At 43.0% G+C, this 16,439-nt stretch overlaps 1 protein-coding gene across 1 annotated transcript; it reads left to right on the top strand.

The window, feature by feature from the left end:
• The first annotated feature begins 1,130 nt into the window (after positions 1-1,130).
• reep2 (receptor accessory protein 2) lies at positions 1,131-13,448 on the top strand. The gene is made up of 8 exons (XM_086158437.1): positions 1,131-1,430; positions 3,093-3,165; positions 5,312-5,388; positions 5,686-5,806; positions 5,967-6,080; positions 6,945-7,125; positions 9,065-9,228; positions 11,535-13,448. The coding sequence occupies exons 1-8, from the start codon at positions 1,399-1,401 to the stop codon at positions 11,595-11,597; spliced, it is 825 nt and encodes a 274-aa protein (XP_086014563.1). The 5' UTR covers positions 1,131-1,398; the 3' UTR covers positions 11,598-13,448.
• Positions 13,449-16,439: the final 2,991 nt, after the last annotated feature.

Here is a 16,439-nt window from a genome sequence, read left to right as displayed (position 1 = left end):
CTCGTGGCTTTTTTTTTTATAAATGGGACCCGCCGCCTCGGCCTGGTCAATCGTTTGACTTTAGCCTAGATCGAGGCCGTGTACACTTAATGAGCAACCTTTAACGTGTTTTTGAATGACCAATCCGAATGTGGCACAGAATCGTAATTGTGCAACACCACCTGGGGTTAGATCAGCCAAGGTGGCCCTTAAAATCAGACCGATCTGAATGCGAATGACACCAGTCAGAGGTCAGGGTCCTTGTCTAAAGATAAATACATAATAGGCCAGAGACAATTGAATTAGGCATCCCTAATGCAGGTCTTTTAAACACTACAGTTCCTGATGAAGGTGTGAAGTTTTAACAAGACAAACTGAAACGGAGAGATGATTCTGGAAGCCATAACCTGTTTTTGTAGTGCCGGAAAATTACACGAGGAAGGTGCTAATGGCACCTCGGGGATGCAAACCACCATAAAACATCACAGAGGAAGAATAAATATATTCCCTGCGATAAATCGTCTCATCGTGTCATGGCAGCTGGACTTTTTCTTGAAGACGCTACTTGTCTTATCTGTTCTAAGACTGTGGGGAGGTCCCAGTATGTAACTGCTGAGGTTCGGAGTTGGTCCAAGTTAGGTGGATTTGCGCTGCTGATAAATGGGTTGTTTTGAAGCGATTAGGCTGAATTGGGTCATCACTCAGCTATTTTCCAGAAACTCCGGACAGCCCGATTGAACCAAATAAACCTCTGGGATGGAAGGTTAGACTCCAACGACGATTGAGCTGACTTGGATGACCGAGAAACCCAACTTATTCTCCACATGTGACCCCGAATAGAAATGGCAAGGAAATATGGGCATTTTTTGTGCATGGGATTTGAAACGATTTACAAGTATGCAAACACTCTTATGACTGTAATCACCGGATAAACTTCTCGACCACAGGGCAAGCAAGGAGGGGATCTTGAAAGCACCACCCGTGGAGGTGCAAGAGGGGACGGACAACAAAAGCCGTGCACAACTTCTTGAATTACCAGCTTTGTGTTACAATTCCCTCGGTCGGATCATGTGTTTGTGCAAGCTGAACTCCCAGGGAGGAGCATGTATGATCTAAGGATGATGCATTTTTATTGCATGACACTTTAAGAGACACATTTTTTTTCATTTTTCTCCCTCCAGGGGAGGAAGAGGCAGCGCAGCCCTGAGCCAGACTGCGGTACGTCGTCAGCTGCTGACGACCCACCTGACAGCGGCGCCTCCCGCTCTTCACTTCGCAGCGCGCCGCGTCTCGGAGCGGAATGGGGGCCACTCAGCCAAAACAACAACAATAATATTAATAATATAAACACCCCCGTCCCCGAGCGGAGCGACGTGAAATTGTCGAAACAGTGAAGGCTTTCGGTCCCTCCCCGGCACGATGGTGTCCTGGATTATTTCGCGGATGGTGGTGTGAGTATGGGCTGGGCTGGGCTGGGCTGTGTTGCGGGGCAGGGACGTTAGCTCGACCGGCGGTTCCCCACCTCCATTCATCGGAGCGCCAACCGGCGAGACTCCTCACATCTCGTCGTTAATTTTCCTTACAAAAGGAAGACGGCACTCGGATGATGCTGAATGTGTCTTTCTCAATGCGTTGTTGTCTCCATCCGCCGCTTGCTAGCCCGTCGGTAGCTAACGTATGTTTGCTAGCTCGTCACGGAACCCACCTGACAGGCAAACAAATAATGGTTGGCAGCGGATCTTTCGCTAACATGGATTTATTCATTTGGAATTCTCATTTAAAACCGCCGTATGACACAAAACGACTGTCAGTGCGAGTCCTCTCGCCACCATACGGTATCGTGGGGTAGTAAAATGTAACGGCGGTGCGTTAAACCCACGCTGTACCGCTGGCAAAGCTGCGCCGTGGAACTTGGCTAATACGGAGCTAATGACATTATGCTAGCGTGACTTCACAGAACCCTCCTGAGATAAACAGCAGCAGGACTTCATGTCCAGCTTCCACCTGCATATTCCCAATTATAGCCGACTGTCAATGACTCATCCAAAGCCGGCAGCTGTCAGCGTGCAGCGTCTCTTCTGGTGTGCATCACAACCCGGAGGCAGGATTTTGTCTTTGTATTTCTGCGGATGCAATGCTCAAACACAACTTCGAAAGGCCCAGGTGTATTCACAGTCATTGATTTATCATGCCTATAAAAATATTCCCAGGTTGCATAAGACATAGTATTATTGGCTGCCAGTTCCTCCATCCCATTAGAGCACCTCATATTTACATAAAACATTATGCATCTTCATGCTGCAGCACATCTGACACAATTTTTGCAGCGAATATATAGATATGCACCTGAGATGATGTGTGTTCATAATCTCACCAGTAGAAGTGTCAATATGTAAACCCGAGCCTCAGATGAGGACTTGAAGAGGCACGGGGCGTCTGCAGGAGATGTCTTCTGGCCCGACGGCCTGCAGCGAGTCACCCGCTTGTACTGAACACAGTGTGAGGCGCGGTAAACATGACCAAGCAGTCTGTGCATGCTGGGACAGAAGACCCATTTAAATGCTTGCAGAAAACTTAAATATAAATAGAATGCCTACTGTAAGAGTGCATGCAAAAGTGAGAGCTGCAGTCGGTGACTGAACTGTACGCTCCCTGCCGCCCCTCATTCAACATCCAGTTGAATCAGCACAAATCTCCTCAGTCACACAGGACCCAACCAAAAGCACACCAGAAACACAGCTCTGTGTGTTGACGGACGGATTTATCCGTGGGCTTGCACGGGGTGAACTCCCTGTTGTTTGTGTTTCCACTGCTTTCCCCTGTATCTAGCGGATCTTCTTCCTGACTCCTTTCTGCCCATTGTGTTTTTACCCATTATCACGATAGAGTGTTTTTCCAAGCCGCTGCCCCCGAACAAATCTATGGCATCAATGTTCAGATCGAAACCACCTCCAGAGTGACCGGTGAAAGCCAAACACACTGAAAGCTTTTTCGTGTTTGTATATATGCGTAGAGACAACGTGGCTAATGATATTTTGTTAGTTGTCAGTCAGCACCCAACATCTTCTGGCTGAACCCCCTCCGTGACCCAAGCTCCTCTGCTTTTTTTGCAGCCTTGCCTTCGGGACACTCTATCCAGCATACTCTTCATACAAGGCAGTGAAAACGAAGAATGTGAAGGAATATGTGAGTATCAGCTCGTAATTTGAAATCACATATTATTTTTCTCGCCCCCTCTCGGTTTCAAAATTAAGACTCTCCGCCCCCCTGGGATTTTGTCACCAATTTTTTTTCTTTCCTCCACCAAGGAGGTAATAGTTTCACCTGCATTTATTTGTTTATTTCTCTGTCTGTGAGCATAATATGCCATGCCAAGAACCTGGTGGAGACATACTGTATGTCTCAGGAGAGAATGCAGTTTAGTTTAAGACATAAAAAAATGCCTTTCTTTGAACCAACAGTTGCATAAATGCTCACTGCCTTTTACAAAAGATTTCCTTTGTTAAAGTTGCATGTAATTCAATGCAAATATAATGTGGTCTGAGAAAAGACGGCATCATCCATGCTCAGAATCTGCCCCGCAAAGTCAGGAGAACCGCGGTTTATTTTAAGCAGAACGACCTTTCGTGAATCTGTGTCGCTGAGGCATTATAATGAGCCTTATAGAAAAAAAATTGGTTCCTGCGAGTGTTTGTGCTGTAATCATTCGTCATTCTACATGGGCATTATGTGCTTCCCCAAGAGCAGTAAGATGATCCAAAGAATTTTATCGTTTAATTAGAAAATGTCTACCATTCCTGAGTTCAAGTGTCTAAATCCGGTGGATCTACATTTTAATTTTGTCTTTCACGACACCATATACTGCTTTTAAAGCGTTAAAACCACCGTGTGATTAAATCATCATTAATGCAAACAGGTCCTTAAATCCCCATTTCAAATGAATCTGAAAAGCTCAATCTGAGTTGAAATCTTGTGTTTAAAAAGATGACTTTGTGATTTAGAAACAAACTCAAAAGGGGCATAAAATAGGTCAGCAGATTGATAACCCATGATCTTCGAAGATTTCGTGGAGGCGGCAATTTTTCGGTACCAACAAACGCATCCTGCCGAATCCGCATCGGGACAAGGGCTGTGTGGTCTGAGACAAACTCCCACTGGATCCCGTGACGCCACAATGACTAAAATGTCACTCATCCAATATATTTGGCAAAATCAAGTGAATTTCCCTCGATTAAAAACACCCCTTGGTAACCGGTTTAGGTTGACGTGATCTCCGTAGCCCCTTTTAGGACTATGTACTGATGATAGAAATGATAATTACATAGTTTTACTACGTAAAGGGGAACTTAAACGTTTTAGCCCCTAAAATGAAATTATAAACATGGAAATATGCTCCCCAAATTGCTAAAATCTTTAATCTAGATAGATAAAGACAATACATATATACAAGCGCTTTTATGAAATCCGATTAAATGCAGTATGATGAAAAGCTGTCGTGAAGTGCAACTCGCAAGCACCAAGGTGTTTGTCTGGTTTGTGGCGGGGTCGTGTTCCCAGCTAAAAATCATAGGCCGTTTTGCTAAACTGGCTAAAATGGGGTGTATCCACTCTCGCCCCTCTTGAATTTCATTAAAAATACACCACGTTCTGTCATTGTCTGACTCACTTTGGATAAACAGGGTCCTCCCTTGCTTACCTCATCGCTGCCAATGACGAGAAACAAGGGCTCCAGAAGGAGGAGCAGATAGCAGTGCTCTGGCCTGCCGCCTAGTTTTTACACTGGAGAATAGTCTCCTGACAGGTTACCATAGCAACCCCCCCCCCCCCATCTTTACTCAAGTAGACAGTGACCGAAACAGTGAGCGAGTAAGAGAGAAGAGGAGAGAGCGAAGGACGCCATTTTTAGAACTGATGTTTTCATTCCCTTTTCCTGCCGTGTTGTGTGAGTCAGTGGATCTAACATCATGTGTTTAAAACGTACCTGTTTAGTATATATAAACAACACCATGCACCCTTTTTCTCTAATTTGGTAAAATCCCGTACGCCAAGTTGTGTGATTACTGATGTTTTTCAATCAGTGACATTTCATATCATCGCAAATGATTTTCCTTTATCTCCAGCAATTTTCTGACATAACACGATGCCCTACATTTCCATTGTAACCAGGGAAATTATCCATATGAACTGATATCCTAGCAGGGCTCGAACATATGTTACATTGGTTCGCGTAGCTCTCGTTTATCGCCACGACAGAGTGGATGCTCCTACCAGATGGGATACTTTCCCTCCTCACCTTCTGTGTATGTCGCATTTGTTTTCCATGTGCTTCCAGGTGAAGTGGATGATGTACTGGATAGTATTTGCGCTGTTCTCCACGGCAGAGACAGTCACAGACCTGCTTTTATCTTGGTAAGATCCGCCCCATCAATGCTCAACCGAACAGAATATGCGACAGCTCGTAAAATGTCAACGATAGCATTCATGAGTGATTCCAGATCACAGTATGTTTTTGTCAGTTCATCTTATTATTATGATTGAAAACAAAAAAAGTCGTGTCTTAAATGTCGTATTGTCTCGCAACGTTTGCTTCAGTAGCTTTATTGTATTTCTACAATATTGTATTTCTATTGAAAGACATAACATCTTTGTTTACCTCAGTGGTTTTCAGTTTTCTCCGCTGATTGTTACGCTGCTTTTTTCACCCAGGTTTCCTTTTTATTTTGAGCTGAAGATCGCCTTTGTGATCTGGCTCCTGTCCCCATACACCAAGGGCTCCAGCGTTCTCTATCGCAAGTTTGTCCACCCAACCCTGTCCAACAAAGAGAAGGTACAATTATGAAATTTAAAGACCTTTACTCAGTTTCTCCACGTCAACTGAGCTGCTTGTGAAGGCCGAAATATGAGGAGCCCGCTCACTCTTTATTTTCCTTGTTTTCTATGGATTGTTTACATTTCACCCAACACTGTCCTGTCCTCCCGACCCACAGGAGATAGATGAGTACATAGCACAGGCCAAAGACAGAAGTTATGAGGCCATGATGAGGTTTGGAAAGAGGGGACTCAACCTGGCTGCCAATGCTGCCGTCACCGCAGCCACTAAGGTGAGCTTTATCGCTTTAACTCTATTTAACACAACAATTTCCTTCGGGATAAATAAAGTTGTTCTCATCTTCTCATCTCATCTTTACCGCTGTCACAGAGTTGATGAAGAAACATGATGATGATCCTGGTATTCAAACAAGGTCTTTAATTGTGTGTACTCTGGCTGTTGATATTTTTTTGAATTATGCATAAAACACCTTGCTGTAATTTGCTGCGGTGTATATGTGTCATATATGGCTACCGCTGCAGTATGAGAAATAATGTATGAGAAGAACCCTTTATTACCCTTTAAACAAAGGGCAATAGCAACATATAGGTTAAAGAGGAACTTTAAATCTTACCACAGATAATCATTAGCATAGAGTCTCCTATGCTGCAATTTCCTATTCGTGCATTTTTAATTTAGACTCTATGGTTTCATCAGAACTCTGGGAAGCAGCCGTGGAAATGTTTTTCGATTCCACTTTAAAATTGTGTTCAGTTTATTCAACACTTCCCTTTTTCAGATTGTTCTATTTCTCGTATCAACGGGAGTGTGTGCATGCAGAAAGTAATACTGACATTTCTTCACAATACTGCCTGATGGGAGGAGTTGGGTGAAAACTCCTGGAAGAACAGGCCTCAGAGGATTTGAGTGATTGAAATGCAGGTCCTGGACTCGAAAGTTTTGGCGCAACGTCAATCCCCACATAGTAAACAAAGTAACAAAGTAAATGTTTCCATTAAACATATTTTATCTTGTGCCCATCCCATATAAGTGAACATCAGTAATATTTCCCCCAGCGTGATTTATCTTCTTGTCGCTCACTTTCACGAGACACAGATTTGACATTGTCTCGCATTTGATTTGTTTTGATGCTCAGGGACAGGGTGTGCTGTCAGACAAGCTACGGAGTTTTAGCATGCAGGACCTGACTCTCATTAATGCGGAGGATGACCTGGCTCTGCACGCGTCAGAGGCCCGCATGAGACGAGACCCCATGGACGAGATGACCTCGGGGGCCAGCACATTGCCAAGGGCCAAGACCATGGCGGCGAGGCAGAGTATGGCCACAGATAATGCACTCGCACGCGTCACATTATCTAACTGACGTTTTCACGTGGCCGGAGCCCGAATTCAAACACATATCCATGAATAACTACCTTGTGCGCTATCGCTTTGGCCGAGCGGAGTCATGTGATTTACAGCACTGCAGGATGACAGCGAAGGGGCGGGCAGCATGTGATTCAAGGAGAGGCTCAGAGGGATTCTGTGTCTCACTGCTCTGCTGCCTGTCTGGCTGTGTGGGCCTGACAAGCTGTGAACTGAATACAGAGAGCCAGCAGAACAATGGGTGGCACAGTTTCATTTCTTTTAACTTGTAAAGTTCATTCAAGGAAACCTTTGAAGACCAGGCTGAAGTGAAAGAGGTTTTTTTTATTTGATTTGTTTGTGGGTGAGTAAAATATACAGTGAGGGTGCTCTCAAATACCCATTTCAAATTTCCATCCATGCCAAGCCAACACACTCGCAAAAAACCCCAGCAAATGTAGAAAAACCATTGTTGATTGTATTCGGTTTGTTGCACATTTTTAATTTTGCACCCTGGGCAATTTTAAAATGGAAGACACAAAAAAACTTTGGTTTTAGTGATAGCTTTTTAGGACTTATCAACATTAAATGCCCGGAGTTTAAGTCCTGCTTTCAGGGGTTCACATTTGTGCCTGTAAATCCTCGTGGTTATGTTTTTCAGATATTAGAGGCTTAGTCCCTTTTCTTAATTTTTATATTCCAATTCCTTTTTGTTATGATGGTACTTGTTATTCTTGCTTCTGTGGTGAGAACAGGGAGGAGCCGGAGGAAACTTTAGAAGCGGAGATATGCCTTCGCAAAGAGGGCAATGAAGGTTAGCCGCAGAAAGACAATACGGGCGTGTGAATGAAAGGGACTCGAGTAGAATGGTGAGGTTCCAGGGAGAGGAGATAAAGAAGGTGGAGGATTTCAAGTAGCCAAGGTCAGCAGTCCAGAGCACTGGAGGGTGTGGAGGAGAAGAACATGTGCAAGCAGGTTAGAACGGGTGGAGAAAAGTGTCCCATTTGAAAGAGTATCAGCCAGGACGAAAGGAAAGGTGTCCAAAACACTGGTTGTCTGAGAAGAATACGGGACGCAGAGCTGGAAGCAGCACAGATGAAGAGCTTGAGGTTCTCCTTGGCAGTAATGAGGATGCCTTGGACCAGGAATGAGTCCATCAGAGGGACAGCGCAGGCTCAATGTCTGAACCCCTAACCGCTCCCCTGGCGCTGATGGACGGCAGCCTACTGCTCATGGTTCATCCATAATGGGTTCATTGCGGAGAACGAATATCCCCACAAGGGATTAATAAAGTATAAATTATTATTATGATTTTGGCTGTGAAGTCAGATTGAGATGGTCTGGACATGCACAGAGGAAGGCGAGTGAACATTTTGAGTGGAGGATTCCGAAGCCTAGATGAATACCAGATGGATTGATGGCTGGTGTGAAAGAGGACATGATGTTAGATGGTGTGAGAGAAGAGGATGCAGTGGAGAGGGTTAGGTGGAGGGAGATGTTTTGCAGCCCAAAGGAAAAGAAGAAGACCTGTTACTCTTGCTCTTCGCTTTCCTCGAATGAGTCCGAAATGTTTACCAAGGTCCATGAGGTTTATAGCATACTGGCAGTCTTGCCTGAGTATTTATTACCCAGACTAGGTAATTATACTTTGATGGACGACATGTCATTTTCATCTGACTTTTATTGTAAGCCCAAGGGTTTCTCATGAATAAAAATCAGATAGGAAATTATTGGAAGCACAAACTGTATTTTTAAAAGATTGCAAATGAGGTAACTGTAAAAAAACGCTCCGGACTGCCAGTAAAGCTCTTATTATGTCTTCCAACAGCGATGAAAGCGACTTCTTACAGGTCAGAATGGGAACATTTTCATTTTATCAACTGACGTTGTTTTTTTTCTTTAATCTCCCAGCTCGCTCCATGGCGGCCACATCTCTCGCCGACGAAACCTCATCTCAGCTCAGCTCGGACCAATCGGACACAAGAACTGAGCATTCTGACGATGATGTGGGGGATAAGGCGCTCAAGAGGGCGACCAGCGTCAAGACCACTAAGAAAACTGCTGCGAAGATGGAGGTAGAACCAGTAAACACACATGGAAAGAGTGAATGCTGATTCATTAATTTGATACACCTTGTATGGGATATACATATATGCATATATGTGTATATACATACATATATATATGTATATGTAAAAACAATTAAGCTCAAATGTGGAAAAGTAATGGTTTCAAAATCGACAGCTCACTTAGAAAATATCGCCAAAGTACTGTATAATGTTCAGTGCATTTAATAGGTCATGGATATGTTTTTTCTTTGCAGTAATAAGAGTTTCATAAGCGCATTAACAAACCAACAGTTTCTCTCTGATCTGAAACAGAAAAAACCCAGAGACATGTTATTGTAACTGGTTGCGTAATGCCTCACCTTCCCCTCACACTGTGCGCTCTGTAAATGCAATTTAGACCATTGTTCCATTTCCAATTCACCGCCGTCTGTTTTGCATGTGAAACAGAGGTCGCGTCGGCATTATTATCATATATTCCCAGCTTTCTTGTCTCGATTCATTTTTTTAATATGATGCAAAATTTCGGTGGAATTATCCAGTCACGGATCATTGTCTGTTAAAGTAGACAGGTTTTATATTGAAGTTATTTTTGACACATTGAGGTCTCTAGCGGTTTACAAATCATGCTTTTCATCAGCTTGCTGTTTCGCAAATAGAAGGGGAAATAGTAGTTCTCTCACTCTTAAACCATCAAGTGCGAAAAGTAACCGAGATGTGGAATACCCATCAGCCCTCTGAAATACTGTGGCAGTGCAAATATGGATTCCACGAAAGACACGCCTGTTCCACGTTTGCGATGGTTGCGTTCTTCAAACTGAACCCAGCGACCTCTCGGGGTTCTCCTTGCCCCGCTGGATGCTGAAGTAGCGACAGGGTCATCTTGGCCAACTCTTATCATTGTTTAAAGCCGGCTGGATTGCTGGTTGTTCCAACACCCTGTGGTCCCAGTGCTATTTGTGGTTTTCGCAGCTGAGGCCTTCTCTCTACTTCCATACCTTTGCGGAAACACCTCCCTGTGGGACCAGTGGGTCTCTGCTCAGTATCTCCATGCTGCGTAATGTTTGCCTGAAAACTTTTTTTTTGACATTCGTACAGCGCCTCGAGTCTGTCATGAAACAGCCAATCACAATTTCAGAGCCACATGCGTCCTGGCAGGCGAGGGAGTGAACCACAGTTGAATTTGCAACCTCAGAGGGTTTCAGTGGTTTCTCTCAGTGATCGCAAATCAGTTTCTTTTTAATCTCATACTCCACATCATCATTGTACATTTTGTTTTGATGAATTTGCATGTGTCCGTGTGAGAGAGACAAAGAGAATGTGTGTCTTTCCTTTGTAATGATGATAATTTCATGATTCATGGTGGCGGAATTAAACTAAGACTGCCCCGGTCATATATTCAAAACATAGTTGATACCATCCCACCATAAAAATGATATGATGCATGCGACAGTAAATATTTAATGGAAACCTTCAACAGCAGTCAGAACTCTCAGGGCGTTACAGAGGACAAAGAAGTTTTCTCTTCTACAATAGAGCCTTGAAGAAGAACCACGGGTTTGGCGCACGATAATTCATCTGACATCAATCTGCCGCTGTCTCCATCGTCCGAGAGGAGATCGTTGTTTGCGTAAAAGCTTATATACTGCCCAGCCCTAGTTCATTCTTAAACGTATACAATTATAGAATGAGTTGTTTTAAATATGTTCAAGACATTGAAACTGTAATACTACTTTCTACTTCCACTGCCTTTTTTTTTTGTTGTACTTTTGGTGAATGTATGTGAAAATGTGAGACGTGAATTGAGAAATAATTGCCTGTGAGATCATCAAAATGTCATCTTAGTTATCCGTGTAGGAAACAGATTTTCTGACCACAGAAATAATTCACCCTGAAATCAGAAAAGTTTGTAAAACAGTTACAGGAAAATGGCCAGGAAGAGTGGAAATTAGGGAAAAACAACATTTTAGAAAATGGGCTTTTTAATCCCTCGAATACCTTGAAGTTGTGAGGAGTAGTACTGTGGCGGACTAAATGCCTGTGAGAAGCATCTTGAGAATTTTTCAATTGAAAGCGGAACACAAATGTTGTAAATTCAAGGTGCCGTTTGCTTCTCTACCCTATTATTTACGTCACGCGTGGTAAAAACGGGCTTCCGACTTGCTATTTTTTTTCCCCCCCGCGTAGTTTTCCAGCTCTACCTATTTTAGTCATTTTTCATTTACCAAGTTCGCTGCTGCATCTCTCCTTCTTCTTCCTCCTTATCCCCTCTTTTGATTTCTCTCCCCACCCCGTCTGTTTCCCTCCTCTCGCAGACCCAAACCAAGGCTGTGAAGAAGCCAGCAAAGAGAAAGACTAATGCCGAGACGCCACCGTGAGGGCAACTTTCCGCATCCGTTTGCCGACACTTTCTTCACCCTCAGTCTGCTGGCCCCCCTTTCCTGTGTTTGGTCTCCACAAAAACACAAGTAACCGCTCCATATCAAGCACTGAACGTGTGTCACTGATTATTTTAGAGCAAAGAGAAGAATTATTTTTAGCTATATGTTGCATCTTCCTTTTTGACATGCACTGGGGTTTGTTTGTTTTTTTTTGTCAACTGTACAGCAAGCTCATCTCAAATTAGGCATTTGGGAATATTGCTTAGACTGTTCTTAAGTCACGTGTTATTTTAACCCCCAGGCATGTGCGCTATGTTGTCTATAGTAGATAAAAAAAAACAACCTCTCTAGGCTGATTAGCGGTGAAGTATTGTCGAACAAATATACCTTCGCTCCTAGCTCCCTAGATCTGGGTCTCATTCGTGTCTTCTGGGCTACCTCACGTGCTCCCGGTAATAACAGCGAGGTTGAGGTTACCTGTGAGGCCTTTGCTAAGTAATAAAGGTCTGTATCCTTTTTACTCTATTACAAAGTCCATGTTTACTTAAGGAGACGTTTCTGATCAAAGCTGTTGCGCTCTTTTGTTTTACACTACTTAGACAACACTATTTAGGCCGCTGGAAAAGTTCCGAGTGAAACTACTGTCCAGCTGGTTCCACGTACCTCTGAGTGAGTCTGGCTCTGCCAAGTTCAGGACCCACTTACAGCAGCTGCTTCGACGTGACGATGAAGTCATGCTCGGTGCTGTGCATGGAGTGGATTGTGTCATTTTAGGTTTCCTTTTTAGGTTGTACTTAACCATTATCTCTTTGGCAACACCGATCTCATATGAATAATCCGCAGAGGTTGGAGTTCTTCGGGTAACGCTGTAAACCGACCGACGGTCGCTCTCTGTCCCGGTAGATGCAGTACAGGTTTCTTAGATGATTTGAGAGTTGGTTTTTTTTTTTCTTCTTCTTAATTTCTGCGGCTTCCGAACAGTATTCGTACTCGACATTCTACTCGGCCCTCCGACGCCTGTCACACAAAAGAGGTGAAATATCGCAATTTTTAAACCAAATCACCAGAAGAGATAATTTATTGAGCCGATCGGTGTTTCAGAAGTGCGTTATTACAGATTGCGGGTATTTCTGGGCAAACAAACACTGGATGTTTGGTTTGGAATGAGCTTTATCAATTGCCAGCGACTGTGTTGGGTTTGATTTCCTCTTGGAGCTTTGCAAAAGAGACTTGAAAGCATGAGACTACTTGAGAGCTCGCTGCCGATGTCTGCAGTGTACGGCTAGCGTGAACCGCGAGGGGGAGACAAACTCCACCTTGGTTGGTCGGGAGTGTAACAATATGTAACCACAATGTAAATAGCAACCTTGGTGTATATAGAGTATGAGCTTGCTTGCCTTATTCAGTCGCTGGGCTTTTATTTGTTTTTCTTCACCAACTTGGCGTGTGTTTTTTTTTTTTTTTTTTTTTTTTTTTTAATTTATTCTTGCCCTGACAAATCACGTGTTTTGCACCCAGGGAAAAAAACATCAATTTTGCTTTTAATGAATATGCTTACTTTTAACAACTCTTCTAAGACAGTATGTCCAGACTGGTTCTAGTACATTTCCACACCTCTCCATTGGCTGAAATTCACAAAACTACATGAAACGCTGCGTTTTATCTTGTGTTGATGTCATTTGGATATTTCGTTACTTTCTGTTAAAAAGTCAGTATTGTACATAGATATGTTTGTAATTTTGTGCCAATCCTCGACATCTAAACGCAGAGCAGCGAGTGTGCTGGGACAAAGGCTTCTAACACGGTCATGTAACGGTAACAAAACGACTAATAAAGGAAATGAAATCAGTATGTCTTTTGTTCAGTCGTCAGCAGGGATTTTACATTATCATACAACGTAGTGAGACATCAGAAGAGTATGTCCTCTCCAGGTAGAATACCTGCAGTTTACCATCCGGTGAGGATCATTTCGCTCACACAAAGTTTACGGGCGGCTCCAGTGTCACAGTTGTTTGCTCCTCACAGCAAGAAGTTTCGTGGGTTCGATTACAACAGGGGTTTCCTCAGGGTTCTGTGGTCTCCTCAAAGTCCAAATCATGAAGTAGGTTTATTCAAGACCCTAGATCGCCCACCTGTGTGAATGAAAAAGCAAGCGGTTGTATCTCTATTTAACATGTAAATAGAGGTTGTAGAGGTGAACTGGTGTCACATGGGTCAGGCCCGGACCACCCGCCCGGACTCCGAGCGCAGGTTAAGAAAAGCACCTCGCAATCCGGATGATTCATGTATTTTGCAGTAATAAAGAGCTCTCGTTGTATTTCGATAACACAGCCAAAGGCATCTCTGCCAGTTTTGTGATTATCTGGCCGGGAGCAGCCGGTTTGACATGTCGTGACGTGAGGATCGGTATCTCCAAAACGGAAAGGAACGTCCGGTGCTGTTGATGATCTAGAATCAATGATCTGCAGCAGGGGTGTCAAACTCATTTCTCATGGCGGCCCACATACGACCTTGGTAGATGTCAAGTGGGCCGGACCATTAAAATGATAGCATACTCAGCAATAAATTACACCAGAACACAGGACAGACATGATATTTTGGTTAAGAAGTAAAGGACATTAGGAACAATCCTTTTATAAAACATTTCATGAAACATATTTCCTTAGACAAATGTGTCATTTACTTTTATCATTCACATGGATGCATTGCAACTGATCCCACTGGTCATACAAAGGCACAAAACTTTAACATTGGTATTCGGTATTGAAACATATAGTAATGCACTTTACTTATGAAGAAAGGGATTTCTAAACCATTTACACATGTGCATATGAAATCTAAATTGAATACCTACCTACACCTTACAAATGAAAGAGAGCGCTATGAGATGTGAAAGGAAGAAAGTATTCACCTGTCCTGTAAATGTGTAAACTTCATCCATGAAACATGCATACACATACAATACATACTGAAAATGTATGGAGTTGCATGAACAGTAGAATTCCACCATGATCTTTTGTAGTGGAGCTGGTGACTAACATTAAATTGCACATTTTCACTAGCAATGAGCTCGCTGGCTTTTACCGCTGCTTCACCGATTTCTCAGCTACGGGTGAAAGTGGACCGCTGTTTCCTCAGACCCACCAGCAACTTGCTGATCTTATCTCTTCTCAGTTGTCCTTGCAAGCTGTCATATTTTTCGCTGTGATGAGTCTCATAGTGCCGCAATACCGAAACTTATTGCAAACACGCCAAGCACAAAGGTTTCCCATGCATCTGCGTAAATAAATAGGACGTCGTCCATTTTTCTTTGAAAATTCTGCACTCTTTATCTACTTTTTTGATAATGACCTTTTGGCTAATGAGGGAGTAGCGGGAACAGCGTAGACACAATGTGGTAACAAGCAGCAGATGGCGCATTGAAAACGTCTGCCGATTGGTCCGTCTCAGCGATGCGGATTTTTTTCTATCCTAAGCGGAATAGTGCGCCCCCTAGTGGAAAATTCTTGAATTGCATTTCATTAAAAATCATAAATCCTTGTCTTTTATGCATTTTTTCACTTTCAAATGAGCCTGCGGGCCTGATCGAACCTCTGTGCGGGACTGTTCCGGCCCGGGGGCCGTATGTTTGCCCCCCCCCATCTACAGGGTTTGTTTAGTCCAAATTGTGATTTGTGTTCGGTGTAGCTGTTTTATTACATCGCCAAGGCGGCGACAGATGCTTAATTTACAACATGACGGTAAACGGGCTTCATTATTGAGCACCCGGTGGAACCTTGTTCGTACAAGTGACTGGTCCCAGTGGTTATAACTTAATCCAAATTTAAAGCACCACATTTCAGGATTTGTACTGTCAAAATTAAGTGCTTTTAAATTAATCAACATATTCTGGATAAAATATTTAGTGTTAAAGCAGTGGTACATTTGTTTTTTCTTTTTTTTTTTTTCATTCTCAGAGGTTTCCATGTCACTTGGAGTGGAAATTCCTTTCCACCAATTTTTTCTTAACAATTCATACTTTTCAGGTTTGATTTTGATTTATAAAGGGAGTTGAAATGCAATAGAAAAAAAAGTTGGATATCAGAATAGGAAAGACCATATAGGTCAGTGAGTCGACAAAACTTTTATTATAATCAATTTCTCACGTCCCACTGATTGTTAAACAAGTAGTAATTCACTCGCTACCGTTAGTAATAATGATAAGTTGTAATTATTTGGGGTAAAATGTATGCATTTATATATGCTTACTAGACAGTGATTAAATCACTTCTTAGAAATGGAATCTTTGGATTTTTACAAATAGTGAATTCCTCGTGGGTTCAGGGTGAAAATGCTTTTATTGAGCTCGACCGCTATTCATTTTAAACGTTAAATATTTCTAATGTGGAAGGAAGAATGGTGAGTCAGTAAAGGCAAGGACACTGGAAAGAATAAGGGGAAAGCACTGGAGAGTACTAGAAGGTAATGTTTTTGTGAATTTGAGTGTCCTCATACTCTGAGGTTGCGCCGAAATGTCGCCAGTATCGAGTGTGTGTAGTATTCGGTCTTTTCATGAAATCAAGCCTAAACTGAACTAAGAAAGATAGTCCTTTGTCACATATGTGGCGAGGGTTCCCATGAAATCATGCAAAGTGCACACAGAAATCCTTCCCGAGCTGGATCCTCTGGACCCACTGAGCTGCCCAGCTGTCTGGAAGGATTCTCTACTCCAGATGTCAGTAAATCCCATGGAGGCACATTTGACATTTCTTTGGTGTTTACTTTCCCTTTGTGGCTCCCACATTTCTGCGTCACCAGAAGGTAAAGATAATCAATCAATTGGAAAAAAAAAAAAAAAAA

This window comes from Fistularia commersonii, chromosome 13, assembly GCF_037954325.1.
Source record: "Fistularia commersonii isolate RoL2024-O1a breed Wild chromosome 13, RoL_Fcom_v1.0, whole genome shotgun sequence".
Classification (NCBI taxonomy): domain Eukaryota; kingdom Metazoa; phylum Chordata; class Actinopteri; order Syngnathiformes; family Fistulariidae; genus Fistularia; species Fistularia commersonii.
This window is presented reverse-complemented; position numbering and strand designations above follow the sequence as displayed.